General features: G+C 50.3%; 1 protein-coding gene across 4 annotated transcripts in view; it reads right to left on the bottom strand.

The window, feature by feature from the left end:
* DAAM1 (dishevelled associated activator of morphogenesis 1) overlaps positions 1-15,641 on the bottom strand; it is an 89,644-nt gene that overhangs the window by 43,316 nt on the left and 30,687 nt on the right. For all 4 annotated transcript variants that reach the window (XM_040067060.1, XM_040067063.1, XM_040067061.2 and 1 more), the window contains one exon: positions 9,426-9,649. In XM_040067060.1, coding sequence (XP_039922994.1) covers positions 9,426-9,608 — 183 coding nt within the window. In that variant the 5' untranslated portion in view covers positions 9,609-9,649. The remainder of the gene's footprint in view (positions 1-9,425; positions 9,650-15,641) is intronic.

Genomic DNA, 15,641 nt, shown 5'->3' with positions numbered 1-15,641 from the left:
GTACAGATGGTCTTTTGAGTATCTCCAAAGGAGGGAAATGTCACCACCTCTCTGGTTGGTAGGTACCACCATCTCCAATGTCCCCTGAAGGCAAAGCCAGGTCAAGCCAAAACGCCACTGGAAGAAATGTTCGACCCTCCCAGCAGGAGGATCATCGAGTCCAGCCTCCGAGTCACAGCACAATCCTGTGTGAGACGAACTCCTGTCCCTGCCACTTCACTCGTGCCATGTTTTAATGAGCACCTTCCACAGACTGAGAGCCACGGGCTTTCATGGGGACAACAGGAGGGGAGACAGCAGGATGCTGCAAATCTCCTGACTTGAGGAATGGCCTCCAGGATGGGTTCCTGGAGCTGGGTGAGCCCAAGTGCTGCCCACCCCTGTCCACATGACCTCAGCATGACCAGCGCGGGTTTTTTCCCCTACATCCCACGGGTCCTTCATGCCATCAAACATTCTGCATGAAGCATCTGGGGAGCAGAGATTAAATAAGGAACAGCTCCTGTAGAGAGGTCTCCAACTCCAAAATAGCCTTAAAGGTTGTAAGAAAAGAAGATGGAAAACTGTTAAATCAACAGCCTTTTAATACACCTTTCTGGCTGGTAAATTGTGTAACTGTAGTACATGGAGGAGACCTGGGATCACCCGCTGCCATAACTGAAATAATGATTATTTAAAATTTGCTGGTTTGTGCTGGATTTGTATATATATACAAATATATATGTTTACAGAATGATAGAAGAGCTTGTTTTGGGCAGGACCATGAAGATCAGCTAGTTTCAACCCATTCACTGTGAGCAGGGATGCCACCCACGAGACCAAGCTGCTCCAAATCCAACCTGGCTTTAAAACTTCCAGGGATGAGGCATCCACAACTTCTCTCTCTCTGGATTTACTTACACATACCTGTGTGCATATATATATATATATGTATATACACAGAGAAAGATGTCCCTGGATCAATAAATGACCAACACAATAAACAGCAAGTGAATTTACTCCTGGTGGATGGATGCACGGAGTTTAGAAATTTCTGTAAGCGAGGCTATAGCATGCAAAGATGAGATCTCTTGCCTCATCAAACGAAGCATGAGAGAGATCCAAGACTGTTCAAAAACATTGGAAAAAAATAGAAGGAAGAAACAAAGTGTGAACTTTTTGGCAACGTTTGGCTTGAAGGGGTCCAGCATGGGAATTAAAAAGTCAATAAATAGTGGCCTGTTGAAGCCTGTACAGCCTTCCTTTCTCAGGGGTCATATCACTTTTTCACTCTCTTCCAGGCATTCTTCTCCAAGTTCATCAATTTGATTTATCCCAGAACGCTGTGGTGTCAGGGGAAATGGCAATCAGCATTTTCCCCCCGTTCCTCATCTCGTGTTTTTCCGCTGCCGGCCGGCGTGGCCGGAGCAGCAGCTGCTGCTTCCACTGCCGGCCCTGCTGCCTCCAGCAAACCCCTGCTTCAGAACACACCCTACCCAGCTCGTTATTTTCTTTTTAAGCTGTTTTCTTGGAAAAAAAAAAAAAAAAAAAGACATATTAATCCTTATTAATCAGTGGCTGTTACAACAACCCCCTGCCTCCACACCCACCCTGCGCTGCAGGAGCTCCTCCAGCTGCAGCTTTATTTAGGCAACTGCACTTCTCAGTGTATGCAGATTTATCTCAGGGTTTTTTTTTTTTTTAATACTTTTGTTTTTATTATCAGTAATAAAAATGCCTCCTCCTCAGCACACTTCTTTTCAGCTGCAGTACCCTGAGAGCTTAAAAACAACTCCTCAGACAAGCCAACCCCTGCTAATATTATCACTGTGTGTTTTTTAATTTCTCCATGACAACCTGCAGCTGCAATTACAGAACGTGAACAAAAATAAACTATTCATATTTCTTCATGAATAAGCGTAACAGATAGAAGATTATTCATTTTGCCTTTATCATGTAATTAATTCCCTGAATAAAGGAAATTGCTTACAGCTAAGTGAATGAGTAGCAGCACCAAGGAATAACAGGAGCACTTCAAAGTGCTCATGCCTACTTAACCTCCTCCCACAATGAATTTTTCGTCCTAGTCTCAGAAAGACCCCAATCCACCCTGCTCAGTTATTGACCTGAACACACTGGACAGACATAAATAAAATATATATTCCTCCCTTCTTCTGCAGGAAAGATTATGGCCATCAATAGCTGATTTAGCCCTCCAATAAACTCCAGCTGCAATTGATTCATGTTGCCATCAGTTCAAACACCTAACCGAGGCAGACAGCATGTAATGCTTTAATATTTTAATTCAATTAATTATTTTATTGGCTAAAGGTTTCAAAGCTGCTCATATTTCAGTACTAGTGTATTTTAAGAGAGGTATCCACTTAGTTTCTCCTTTTTTGTTATATATAGATATATAAAACCTCATATACACTTTTTTTTATGTTATTTATTGAGCTCGGCCTCCTGTGACCTTTTCACCGACCTCATCTGGAAAACCTTTCTCCCATTTTAATTAACCCAGGGTACTTTTCCAGCCTGAGTTATTGATCTGCACAGTTTCACCCTGCAGAGCACTCTCAGATCTAGAAGCCCCGCAGGTGCATCACCAGCGCCCTTTTTCCACACAGTTGTACATACACCCCGAAAAAAACCAACAAAAAATATGTCTCAGCCTATTATCTACTACTGTGACAGCTCAAATGGATTCAATCCAACCAGCCAGAGCTGGGGGTGGCTGTCCTTTGGTAGGTGCACCTCCTACCATAATAAAGCATAGAGCTGGAAAATAAGTAAGGTTTCAGATGTGGACCTCTCACCTCTTTACAGAACCAAAGCAGCAGCTCCCTTTTCAGTCAGATTTTACACTGCTTCTGCTGCTGGCATCCCAGGGAGCTGCTCAAGCTGGAAACCAAGCCAACAGGTCACATGTGGCTCCAGATGTCCCCTGCCCGACAGGGACGCTCAGGTAGGAACACTGGATGGTTGGTCTGGGGTTAAACCATGCCAAGGTTTCCCCAGATAATGCTCTGGGAGCAGTTTCAAAAAGGAGCTGGATGGAATTAGAGGCTACAAAGCCCCACACCAGCTTGATCCTGGAAGTTTCCCAAGAGGTATCACTCTGGTTGTGGGACTTAAGGAATGCAGCCACAGGAAGCAGGAGCCAGCTACAGCCTGATGCTGGTGGAGCAACAGAGGATGGAAATGAACGCTTGGATGGGACAAGTCCTCATCCCACACAGGCCTGGCTTTAGTCACACCTGGCATCCTAAGGGCATTTTTAAGAACTTACTCAGGTGCAAGGAAGGGTCACCCTGAGAGGAGGTTACTTCTGACCAAGGCTGGATGAGGCTTGGAGCAACCTGGTCTGGTGGAAAGCATCCCTGACCATGGCAGGGGGGCTGGAATGGGATGATCTTTAAGGTCCCTTCCACCCCAAACCTTTCTGTGGTTTCCATGATTTCAGGGTCTGACACCCAGCAAGACATCACGTGCAAGCAGGCATCAGACTGCTGGGTGTGGCTGGGACAGGGAAGCTGATCCCTGTAAATAACGGTATTGATCTGAACCCTGGAGTTCCTGGGAATCGCTGGGCACTCAGGCAGGATCCTCCCTGCAGGGCTGGGAAAGCTTCAGCTGCCAAAAGCTGACCTTGGTGATGTTCCCACGCTGAGGAACACCCGGACACTGCCAACAACGAGATACTACAGCAGCACGGAGAGCTTCCACTTGTATCTGCAAACGGATACAAGGCAGGCACAGGCTATTCCCAGCAGGAATGCTTCAGGCCCAGGATGGTGATAGAGCACAACTCATCTGCTGTCCAATCCTGCTCATAACTCCAGCAGCACCACCCAAGCACTGAGCAATCAGGAGGAAGACCACTGCTGGAGCAGATTCCCCATCCAAAGAGGCTGGTACCCTCCATGGTGACCCGTGCCAGAAATACTGGGAGCGAGTGCAAGCCAAAAACCCAAATGCCCCAATTCAGGGCACCGATGCGTTACCAAAGGAGCTGCCCAGGCATCTCCCAGGGATGTGGCCTCCTCTTTTACAAAGTGCAAAGTGGAAAGCATTTAGCAGGTAGGCTGTATTACTGTTCCACTTCGCTTCTGCTCCTCCTGGAAACAAAGGGGTTCCTTACGTGCTCTCTGCCTTCAGCTGAGATTCACATCCTGCTGTGACGTGGCTCCTTTGTAAAATCAGGGGTTGGGAGCTGCATGTTTTTTGGGCAGGCCCCCACGCTGGTTTGTAGCAGTAACAGATACTGCAATTACAGGGCTGTTTCTGCTGTAATACAGCGTTCCTCGGTGGATTGGTTCATTCAGGTCCAGGGAACACACGCAGGCAGAAGACCCTTATTTTCTGACCGAGTAGGTGTATGATTTCTCTATCAGCTGCTTGCCTATCAAAAGGTACATTTAGAGATTATCAGGGAGGCTGTTAACAACACAAGGTGACGAAAACAAGTGCTGTGAGCGGTGGGCTGGGATGGGAGCCTGGCAGGTCCAGACTGTTCACACCTGAAAAACAGAAAGTGGGCAGCCTGGTAGAAGTGTCTCTATGGCACATGGATCCCTGCAGAGTGAATTTAAAAGCAGGTATTACCAATCACTTGGTTTGCCTTCTTAAAAGTGATTCGTAAGCCAAAGGAGCTTGGTTTTGGGAGACAGCAGTGGGATGGGGTCAGGAGCTCCATGCTCAGCATCTGGCTCTGGATGGACTCTGTAGAAAGGGGTGGCTTGACCAGGACACAAGGGCTATTGCAATTGTAACTTTTTCCAGACACCAATCACATGCTTTTCTTTGCAGATATAGGGAAAATGGCTTTGTTTACTATTCAGTGGTTCTCAAAATCCTGAAGTCCTTAATGCTGGAAGGACCAGACATCAAAATACAACAGCTGACCTGCAAGCATGAAATGCAAAGCTTGGCTTTGCAGCTGATCCCTCAGCTGCTACTTAAAAGCCGTGTTGTTTTGCAAAGCCCAAAACCTCATACTTTCTCCTTATTGGATTAGAAACCAGGGGGACAAGCACATTACTGAAGTTCCTAAGTACAACTGGATATCTCTGGCAACGAGTTCCCAACCCAGAGCTGCTACTGACACACAGCAGAGCTCACACTGATCACAACACCAAGTTCTCCTCACGTTTATATGCTCCCTGTTCGAGCAGCATATAAAACAGCCATCATCCCAGCATGCCAAGAACGAGGCAAGGCACAGCTCCAAGGGACAGTTATGCACGGAGAATCCTGCCCCAGAACTGCACATCATGAGCCACTGACCACCACGAAGCATTTCAAAGGCAGCAGATTTAATGTCTGTGACAAGGGACACCATCTCCTAACTATCTCCTGAGAGCACCCAGAGAGCAGCTCAGATGAAATGCATTAGTTGCCCCAAGTACAGCAAAAAAAACCAAATGCTGTGATAAATCTTACAGGCTGCCAGAGACCTTTTTATTGTTCCTCAGCCTCGCAAGTTTCCACTACTTCATAAAGCAGCAGGGATGAGAATACAGCCGCCTTCCATGTGAGGGGAAGGCATAAAGCTCAGTGACATCAGTGGGGAAAGGCCTGCAGCCATCTTGAGTCTGGGGACACTGCCCAGCCACTCACCTCCTGGTGTCACCTCTCCAAATCCCAAAAAACTTGTCAGCTGCTGGAGTTTGGGCAATGGGACCCAGGGAAGGTTATTACCTGCTCTGGTTTCACAGGCTAAAAACGGGCTGCTGCACATCCCAGGCAGGATGCAGGGCTGGATGGAGGTAGCTCTAATTTCTTCTGCATCACCAAGTCAGGAGTGAAAAGGCTGCCAAGCCCCATTGGGAGCAGTAAATGGAATTTCCTCAAAGCCTGGGGAAGGCAAGTGTTGCGGAATGTCTGGGGCAGCATCTCCTCTGATCCCATCCCTCCACTGGCAGGGATGCAGGCTGGGAGCAGGGTGTGGGATCAGGGAGAGGCAGCACCTTGTGCTCCAGGGAGAAACAAAGCCAGCAGCTCCTCTGAGCACCTAAGCTACCTGGGGAGCCACCACATCATCACTCTCATCCTGCAGGGATGGGGTGGTCACTGTGACCCACCCTACTGTGAGGAGAGCCAGTGAGGGGTCCTGGGTCATGCTGGGGTCCTGGTCATGCTCCTCCTGCCCTCTCCAAACCAAGGCACCGCAGCCCACTGCACCCCACCACACACAGAGCGTTTCAGTGCAAGGCTCGGAGTGACAAGGAGTGTTGAGCAGATATAAAGGACATCAGCCGTTCACCCATCTGCTGGAAAAGTCTCGCTGCTGGCGGAAAACAGAGAGGATTGTTATGGCAAGATCTACCATATGGCACCATTATGTGGAGCTTTGCAAGTGCTTTCTGTGAGCGTGCAAGCAAGATTTCAGCCTTTGAAGAGACGCTGTATTGTTAGCCTGGATACGCAGGAGCCTCTTGAAAGGAGCCGTGGCAGATGGCACAGCTTTGTTCTCTCGGTTCGCAGGCAGTTCGTGCAAGCCCCGATTTCCTCCTCTCTGGGGCACAGTGATCCTCCTGATGTGTCCTGCAGGAGGACTGATGGCTCCTGAAACTCCTCAAATCCAATGGGTGCTGCCTGACAGGTGCCACACCTCGGCACGAGCCACAGGAAGCAAACACCGCCGAGCCAGGACACGGAGGTGCTGATGCACAGAAAGTTGCACAAAATCATAAAGTCCCAGCCGAAGGAGCTGCAAATCGGTCAATCCTGCTGAAATACTCTGCTTTTGTTTGTGCCTCTCTGCCAGCACCTGCTCCTCCCTGGGTGGCTGAGCCTGGCCGGAGCCCCGGCAGGACAGGGGACAAAGAAAAGCCTTTCAGACAGGGCCGGTGCCTGCCTGAGCGACATCCCAACAATGCTCCAACAAAACCCATTCAGACCCGGCCGGGGGAGAGGCACAGAAAGGGAAAAGGTTCCTCTGGGAGGAAGCAGTGATCAGTCATTGACCACAACAACAACATCTGCATCTGCCCCCAGCCAGGGAAAAGCCCCTGCCTGCTGCATTATGGCTGGCTGGGACAGGGAGCATCGTCCCTGCAGTCTGGGATGAAGAGCAGGCATTTACTGCTGAGATTTGTGCCCAGGTGAAAAAAAAAATTCCATTTCCCTGTTGTTCCTAATGCAACTAAGTGAAGAACACTTGCACAGACACAGAACAAACCCCTAACTATTTATCTGTTCTGTTTACCTATCCTAATTAAAATCCAGTATGTCCATCTAACACAAAACAGGCCAGAAAACAGACACTGGGAGAGCAGCCCAAGCCTTTAGCTGACCTTGGAGTCACAGCTGCTCCACGTCCCTCTGCAGCTCAGGCCCTCATCCTCTGCTGCTGGCATGGGACAGTCACCAATTTCTCACACTAGGGATGTTTCCTGCTTCAGATCAACAAGGCACACTCAAAAACACACAAAGCTCAGGGAACATTCGGCAGGATGGCTCCAAAAAGAAAGGGACTTCACCCCTGGATGTAAGCAGCAGGCTGGGATCTGTGGAGCAGGGATCCCACTCTGTTGTTTGTGTCTGCAGGAGGATTGTCCGTGCCAAGGGACCCTGCAATGTCCCCAGAGATACCCCCACTCCCAGGCCTGAACTCCTTCATACCTCCCACTCTGATCCCTGATGCAAACAAGTGGGGCAGAGAAGTCACGGTTAGGCTGCAAGGGAAAACTTGGCAAAGGACCAACTCCAGCTGGCAAAGCCTCCAGATCCCTTCCAACCCCTTCAACTTCCCTCAACCCAATGGGCTGAGACAGTCAAGGACTTTGAGGGGGCCTTATTCCCACAGAGCAGGCACAAGCCATCCCACCCAGGAGGGCCGAGCACGATGGCATCGGGCTCCCGCAGGCGTAAAGATCAGCCCAGCACCTCTGAGTGCTTCCTCTGTCTCTCTTCCAAATGTTACACAGTGGGTTTGTACAGGAACAGCGGGATACTTTCCAAACCATTTAACTAATGCTGAAATTTAATACCCGACACCAACAGGTTACGGAGAGCAAGAAGGAGCCGTTGTATGGACGGGGTTGGGGCGGGGGGGATTTGCAACTTCACTCCACTGAATGGGAATCTGCCTTCTTGTGCCCACAGGGCAGAGCTTGGCTTCTCCCTCCCTCCCACCCAGGTATGGCATGGGTTGAGACCTGCCTGATGGGTTTTTTGGGGAGCCAGGGGGTTGCAGCTGCTCGTGCAGGAGCACAGTGGGTACACAGTGTCCCCCTCCCTGCATGAATGCAGTCCCCTGAAGCCAGTGTGGCTCCTGCTGCCAGCAGGCCCTGGAGCAGCAGCTGCCTCTGGGCCTTTTTCTCACCCTTGGCTGGGGAAAAATCACTAAAAATCTCAACAGCACGGAGAAGGACTGGGGAGCAGAAGGGCCACACCAGGGCGTACCCCAGGCTGGGCTGGCTCCTGCCTTGCTGCACACACAGAGGTTCCCTGTGGCACTGCCACTGCACAGAGCATCTGGATGAGTTTGGAAGAGATGTTTTGAAAATCCTGGGCTGAGATGAGGTGCACAGGCTTGGTGGGGCTCCAACAAATGAGTCCCCTTCAGCCCAGCAAGGCTTTGGCTGGGGCATGGGGAAAGTGATCCATGGGAAAGGATTTCCCCAGGAAAACCTGATCTGGTGGAGAATAAATTGGGACAGAGACAGCCATTTCTCCTGAACAAACACAACCTGACCAGAAGTGTCCTGCTACAGGGACACCTCATCCACACCGTGCTGTGCTGGTGTCCTGGTCTGCCACATCCTGCCCTTGGAGAAGGATGTCTTAGCAAAACCAGCTTTGACAATACAAACTGCAGCTTTACCAAGAGGCCTGGCTCAACAGGTCCATGCTGCCTGGCATCTAATGGGATGTGCTGTGCCTTGAGACGTGACTGACCAGTGTCACAATTCCCAGCTCCCTCTATGCATCCAAGCACTGTAGGAAAACCTCGTTTCACAGCTGAATGAACTCGAAGCAGAACACCATCCAAAATACCACACCAAAATGTTTTTGCTTAGAGGAAATCAAAGCTTTTTTTGGCTGTCAATTTTTCTTTTTCTTAATCCATATTTTTTTTCCAAGTGTTGGAACCAAGGGATAAAGAAACAATATCCTGACTTTCCAAACCTCAGTGTAGCCCACACCTGACAACTTCTGTGAAGCTAAGCGCCCAGCAAGCAAAGTCACTTTGCACCTATGGGGAAACCCCTGCTGTAAAGAGAAATTAAGAGTTTCTAACAAGAGAGACCACCCCAAACTGGCAGGACTTGAGGGAGGAGCAGAGCCCAGCCTTCAGCAACAGCAGCCTCCCTTCGTGCCAAAGTTTGCCTGAAAACTCAAAACCGAGGCTGGGGAGACTGCAAAGAGAAGAGGGTTGAGGGGAAAGAGGGAGAAACCCCAAAACTAAAACCGAAATTACGAAGCCTCCTACTCACCACCAGCTCGGTGAACATGGCATCCAGCTCCTCCACCGGCGGCATGGGCAGCGAGGGCTCCATGGTCTGCAGGGCGAAGCTGCTGTCATTGCGCAGCCGGTACGTGATCTCGGGGTGGTCGCTGCTGCGGAAGCAGCAGAAGATGAAGGAGATCCCCCGGCTGCTCCTCTTCCTCGGGGCCATGGCCACGGTCCTCTGCGTCCCTCCCTGCCGGGCACTAGATCCTGCGGGGAAGAGAAGAGCGGAGGCTGGAGCAGCCGCCCCGCAGCGCTGCGCTCCCGTCCCGCGGTGGGAGGAGGAACCGAGCCACCCACGCGCTCGGCACGGAGGGGAAGAGCGGAGACAGCTTTCGTGCCAAATATTTCTGCTCAGATTTGACGTTTACGGTCCTGGCAACCTTGACGACCGCGCGAATTAAAAAGATGGATTTGCTCTGCCTCGTGCCAGGGCTGGCGGCGGCAGGGGTCACGCCACTGTCCCCGTGGGATGAGGAGTCCCAGGCCCCACCGCTGTTGCCAATCCCAGCAAATCTGCACCAATGCCATGGCAGCCAGGCCAGCCCCCCTCCCACCCACACCTCATATCCCCGCATGCCAGGGGTACGGAAAATTCAGAAGACTGCTGTCAGGACAGCCGGACATGCTTGGGCCCACCAGGTCCCCACCATGGGCGATTCAGTCCTTGGAGACCTCATGCGGCTCGGCATGCCTCGAGCTACAGACAGCAGCAGAGCTGAAAAAATATCCTGTACGCTTCCCCCAGCTCTTAAACGTGTCCCTAAACATCCACCAGCAAGCCCCGGTACGGCGGCTCTTTTTCATGGAAAGTTTAGCTTGGCTTTAATTAGATAAACCTTACTTGTAGCTCCAGTAAATATTTACAAGACGCTGATTTCAGCTGATAAAAATCACACAGTGCCGGTAGCTCAGATTTTCCTAAGCAGTGCTGACGTCGGGCATCGCTCGCCCCGGCGGCTGCTTGGGTTTTGCTGATTTCTGAAACTTTGGCTGGGAGCAAAAAGGCAGGAACCGAATGACAGCAAGGACCAGGCAAAAGCTGCCCCAAAATCGGGACTCTTAAGTCAGCAACACAAGAGGAGGGTCACCTATGAGGAATGAGTGTGGAGAAACAGTCTAATGAGAAAAGTCAACCAGCAAAGTAGGGAATTTTTGAAAGCCTAAACATTTGTCTTACAAAGTTACACACCCACATATTTTATCTCAGCGAAACAAGACACTGAGATGTTAAGAGACTGGACAAACAGCCAAGGTTGAAATATGGATGACTCAGATTTATTAACAAAGCTATGAAGAGACTCGGGGAAAAAAGGTCAGCGCTTAGAAAGGAGTGTCTGATCTCCCTGGAGCCTGCCATTGCCTCCAACTATGGATTTATACATCAGAATAAACAGCTGTGCCCTGTGGAGAGCCAGGGCTGGGGTCAGACCCCAGGTCAGGCCCTGCACCACCACAGCATGGCACACACTGCCCTCTGAAAGCAGGGACCTTGCAGAAAATTCAGGCTCTGAACCCACAGTTCTTTAACAGAGGATTTGACCCTTGAAATGATCTCGACGGCACGTTTTTAGCACATGGCGTAATCATCCGCTGAACCACGGACGATGGGAAACAGCTATTGGATCTTCACGCAGGATAATCCCAGGCTGTGCAACTGCTCTCTGCCCAGCCTGCAGAGTCCCCCCCTCCTCCTGAAGGGCCCCAAATCTCATTTCACATTTCTACATCTCGGATGTAGAAATATGCAGCCGCTGGAGGAATTTCAGCTGCCATGAAAGCTCTCTCATCACGGCTCCCCGGCAGGCAGCACCACAGCAAATCCATTAGCTGCCTGCTGGCATCCCCTCGGTGTCAGCAGGCTTGGGGGACCTGCTGCAGAGCTCCTCTCCTAAAGAAGGCAGGGAAACAAAAAGCCAAAGGCACATGGGTTTCTGTCCACTCCAGCACGAAGAAAACACTGCAGGTTTGGGTTTTAAAGAGTCACAATGAGCAGGGTGCAAAGGGAGATGTTGGTGGCACGAGAGTTCTATCCCAACCAACACTGAGTCCTCAGATGTACAAAGTTTGGTCACTTGGTCATTCCAAGTCCATGGGTACGGCCACACCGTTCCCAAAGCAGAGTCTGACCCTGATCCTGCTCCTGCTCCAGGAGCTGGTCTGGAGCAAACAGACCCAACTCTTCCACAGGGCATTTTCCATCCTCTTTTCAACACTGCGTCAACCTCGTCCTGCTGCTACATACAAGCTCTGACTTGGGCTTACAGAAATGTGTGGAAAGCTTTTATCAGAACAACGCCTGCCCTTCAGAGATACGCACTCCTGTCAATGTTTTATGAGGAGTCTGAATGACAGACCAAAAGGCAAGGTTTTATTCTGGGGTTTAAAGCAGACAGCCGTGTAGCAACCAAGACAAGGTACTCCTGAGCTGCTTCCAGCTCTGGAGCTATTGAGGTTCCTCATTTTCATCTATAAACAATTTTAAAAACCAAACCACCCTATAATGTAGACTGAGTGGGCTGTAGGTTATTAACAACCAAGGCTAAAAAAAGGTTAGGGAGAGAATATGTTAGCTACCAGGCAAATAGCATTAAACCTTCAGAAGGCTGATGAATATTCATTGACATGATGGATCAAAATCAACACACAGCTCCCTGGCAGGTCCTTGGGAGCTGCAGACAGCGCAGCTTGCATCGTCAGAACAAAGTCCAGCCACACAGCCTCCTCCTCCTCCCCTGCAAATTCTGCAGAAATTGGTTATTCAAGAAGAAAAAGCAGCAGCCCCTGGCAATCTGGAGGCTTGTGTTAAGGAGAACAGAAGGGACAAGTTCTATGCCACATCATATGTTAAGCGTCCTGCTCCCACCTCCTGCTTGTACCTTTGACCGCTAATTAGATCAATAAATTTAAGTCAGATTGTGATCTGATGGTGCCTTCTGGCCTCTACTATTGAGCGGGCCAGAATAAATTAAGCTTAATTGCCCCTGTATGAACAGAGCCAGGGAAGATAGGTTGGGAAGGGTCACTGAGGGAACTTGTAGCCAAGCCCAAATCTCAAGGCAGGACTGAGAGGGCTGAATCATTCCCAAATAAACCTGTTTTCTCAGAAACAAGGGTGAAAATGCGTGTGTGACGGGCTCAAACTGGAAACCCAGACTGAAGAGGAGGAGAAGGAGCTGAGCTCATGTGTGCCACCAGGACGGGCCCGGCTCAGTGATACACAGAGATAGGAGTTTAGTTATCCCTAAAAAGAAAAGCATCAAGCCTAGATCGCCCTGAGCAGTGCTTAAATGAAATCAGTCATTAGGAGAAAATTGGACCCCGGTGTCGCTTCCGCCTTCGCTTTAAGGAAAGGAGAGCAGCAATTACCACTCGCATATTCAACAGCCTCCTCAGCAGAGCTAAATTAAACCTCGTGGAGCTGCCAAAGCCTGTCTGTGACCGATGCCCCAACCAGCTGGTCGGGAGCCAGCGCCGGTATTGCAGCATTGCGGTCTGCAGCCTAAAAATACCCAACAAGGGCACAAACACATGCAAAGGAGCGCGCACGCTCCCCTTCACACCCGCCTCTCCTCCACACCCACCCAGCAGCCAGCAGCTAAACCCTCAAACATGAATATGAGCTTCTTGTTTTCCTGGCTCCCCTCCCAAAATGAGGATGCAAGATCCCGAGCTCTCTCTCTCTCTCTGTGTCTGAATGTGGGGCTTTATTCCAGCGCGTTGCACAAGGAGGGAGTGGGTTTGGTGCGAGGGTAACAGCGCTCACTGACCATGTCCTCACCAATTTCAGCACCTTGGGCCACGTCCAGCTTTGCCTGCCTTTACTCTGCAAGAGCTTCTGCACAGCCTGGGATGCTCCCAAACGATGGAAATATTCCAACTCTCATCCATCACTGCGAGGCGACTTCCTTGGCCGGTGACGGTTGGGAGGCACTTGGCCTCGGCAAGGACTTTAGGAAGACATCATTGCTGTTAGAGCCAGGTGTCCTGGACTCCTTTTCTCAGCACTTAGAAAGCAGGAATTTGGCATTCCACACACTGCACCCTGCAGTTGTCCCATCCTACCACTCAGCAAGGCTCATCCTCCCTCGGGGCTTCTCCCCGTGAATTCAACACCCAGAAGAGGGCACAGCACAAGATAACTTGCATTATTTTTTTAAAGTAAGCAATTCTAGATGATTTTTCCTCCCCTGTAAGCCACATCCAGACCTCCACAGCAATAAAAACTGGATTCTCCCACGGCATTTTTCAGATCACCTGCATATTTGCAGCACTCCCTGAGAAGCACCAAAGCCCTTCCCAGGCATGTTTTAATTTTTCACATTACAGACCCAAGACAGGCAGCACCTTCCTTGGCTCCACACAGTAACCCAACCTCTTCTTGGGTCTGGTTCTGATTGTGAGCCCTCCAAAGCGTGTTCATGGTGCCCTGCCCATCCAAGAGGCAGCAGCACACCCCTCTCAAGAGAGAAAAGCTCCTCCATTTCACATTTGCACCTAAGCTGGTGCATGGAAACACGTTTTACTGAGGGGGGTGTCTAAGCATTATTCAATTTTAAAAATAAAAGGTTTGACATTGAGCTCTTGCATGGATGCAATGCTCAGAAACAGGATTGCCTCCCCCTGAGCAGGAATCACCTTCCCTCCAACACAGAAGCTCAAAGGATCTGAGCTCATTACCAGCACCTCCACCGTGCTGAGCATGGTGCTGGTATCCACAGCACAGCTGCTCCTGTTTAAAGCAACCAGAATGATTTTTTGGCCACAAACACTCATGCTGATTTCCAGAGCCTCCTTTCTCCAGTGTAAACCTCTTTTCAGGCACAGGCTGTATAGGGGAGCAATGTTTGTGTGTGGTGGAAAACAGTGCATATGGTCAGGAGGAGGAAAAAAGCCCAAAACATCCAGCTAAAAGGCTTTAAACTATTGATTGCCTTTTCTCCACTCTCAAAACAGCAGCCCAAAAGGGATGGGAGCAGGACCCCTTCCATGATGCAGCTGCCAGGAGGAGCCTGATTCATCACCAGTGCATCACAAGAGCCCTGATTCTCAGCATAAGCAAATCTCAAAGACTTGGGCTTCATGGATTTATAAATACACCCAACAAATCCTGAATTACCTCTGATCCTCCTTCCTCGTCCCAGAAACCCTATTATACTCTCTGAACCCAACAAAAAGCATGGTTTTTGTCTCCATACCTGTCTTGGGTACCTGAAGGGCACCAGCACACTGCCCCTGATGCCATGAGGAGATGGCAGCAGCCACAGGCTCTCTGCTCACTCCATCTGCCAGCATCGTCAAAAACCCACTGCTTGCCTAAAATGTGTCACCTCCTCTTTCTATTCTTTCCTTGTGGCATTTGTCACATCCTGAAGCGGACATCTGGGCCTGCTGCCTCGCAAGAAAACATTCTGCTCAGCTCGAGGGCAGACGGGCTTCGGGGGCTTGATGGCCACATCCAGTGCGCAGCAAGAAAAATTAGACCAAGTTTATTACAGAGCCAGCGAGGGAAAGACACATTTAACGAATTTGTAGCATGCCAGAAAAGCCCTCCCTTTACCCACTTTAAACTTACACCTATCAAAAGTGCCGGGAGAGACGGGTTTTTTTGTTTGTGTCTGCATGGGGCTCCCACCTGGAGGTGTTGATGCTATTCAGGGAAAAGAGAACAACCTCCAGCGTGCCGTGAGAGTTCCATGGCCTGACTTGCCTGTCGCCTCTCCAGCACACCAGGGAGGTCCCTGCCAAGGGAAGCACACGCTGCTGACTCTGTAATCCACTTTCCAGGGGGAAGAGCGTGGTGCACAGCAGGGTGAGACGGGATCTGTCTCAACGCTCTCCAGCTGAAATCAATCCTCGGAGCAGCGCCGCTCGCTTCGGCAAGCCAGCAAAAATCTGGAGGAGGGCATGGCTGATGGTGTGCTGCAGGATGCTCATGCCAGGGCATGGAGACAAGCTTGGATCCAAGGAGAAGGATGAGGGCTTGCAGCATCTCTCAGGAGCTGGTCCAGGGAACCCCACGCAGCCCTTGATCGATCCCCTGTGGTGCTCAGTGCACGTATTAATCCAACCAGGAAAGGCGCTGCTGCAGCAAAACTCTGTTTAGCTTTTGAGGATTAAAAACCAAACCTTGCTGGAAGTTTCCCAGCCATCTAGATGGTGAGAAGCGCAGTAACACTGGAGGTCACATGTTCCCCACTAA

This window comes from Hirundo rustica, chromosome 6, assembly GCF_015227805.2.
Source record: "Hirundo rustica isolate bHirRus1 chromosome 6, bHirRus1.pri.v3, whole genome shotgun sequence".
In the NCBI taxonomy this organism is placed as follows: Eukaryota; Metazoa; Chordata; class Aves; order Passeriformes; family Hirundinidae; genus Hirundo; species Hirundo rustica.
This window is presented reverse-complemented; position numbering and strand designations above follow the sequence as displayed.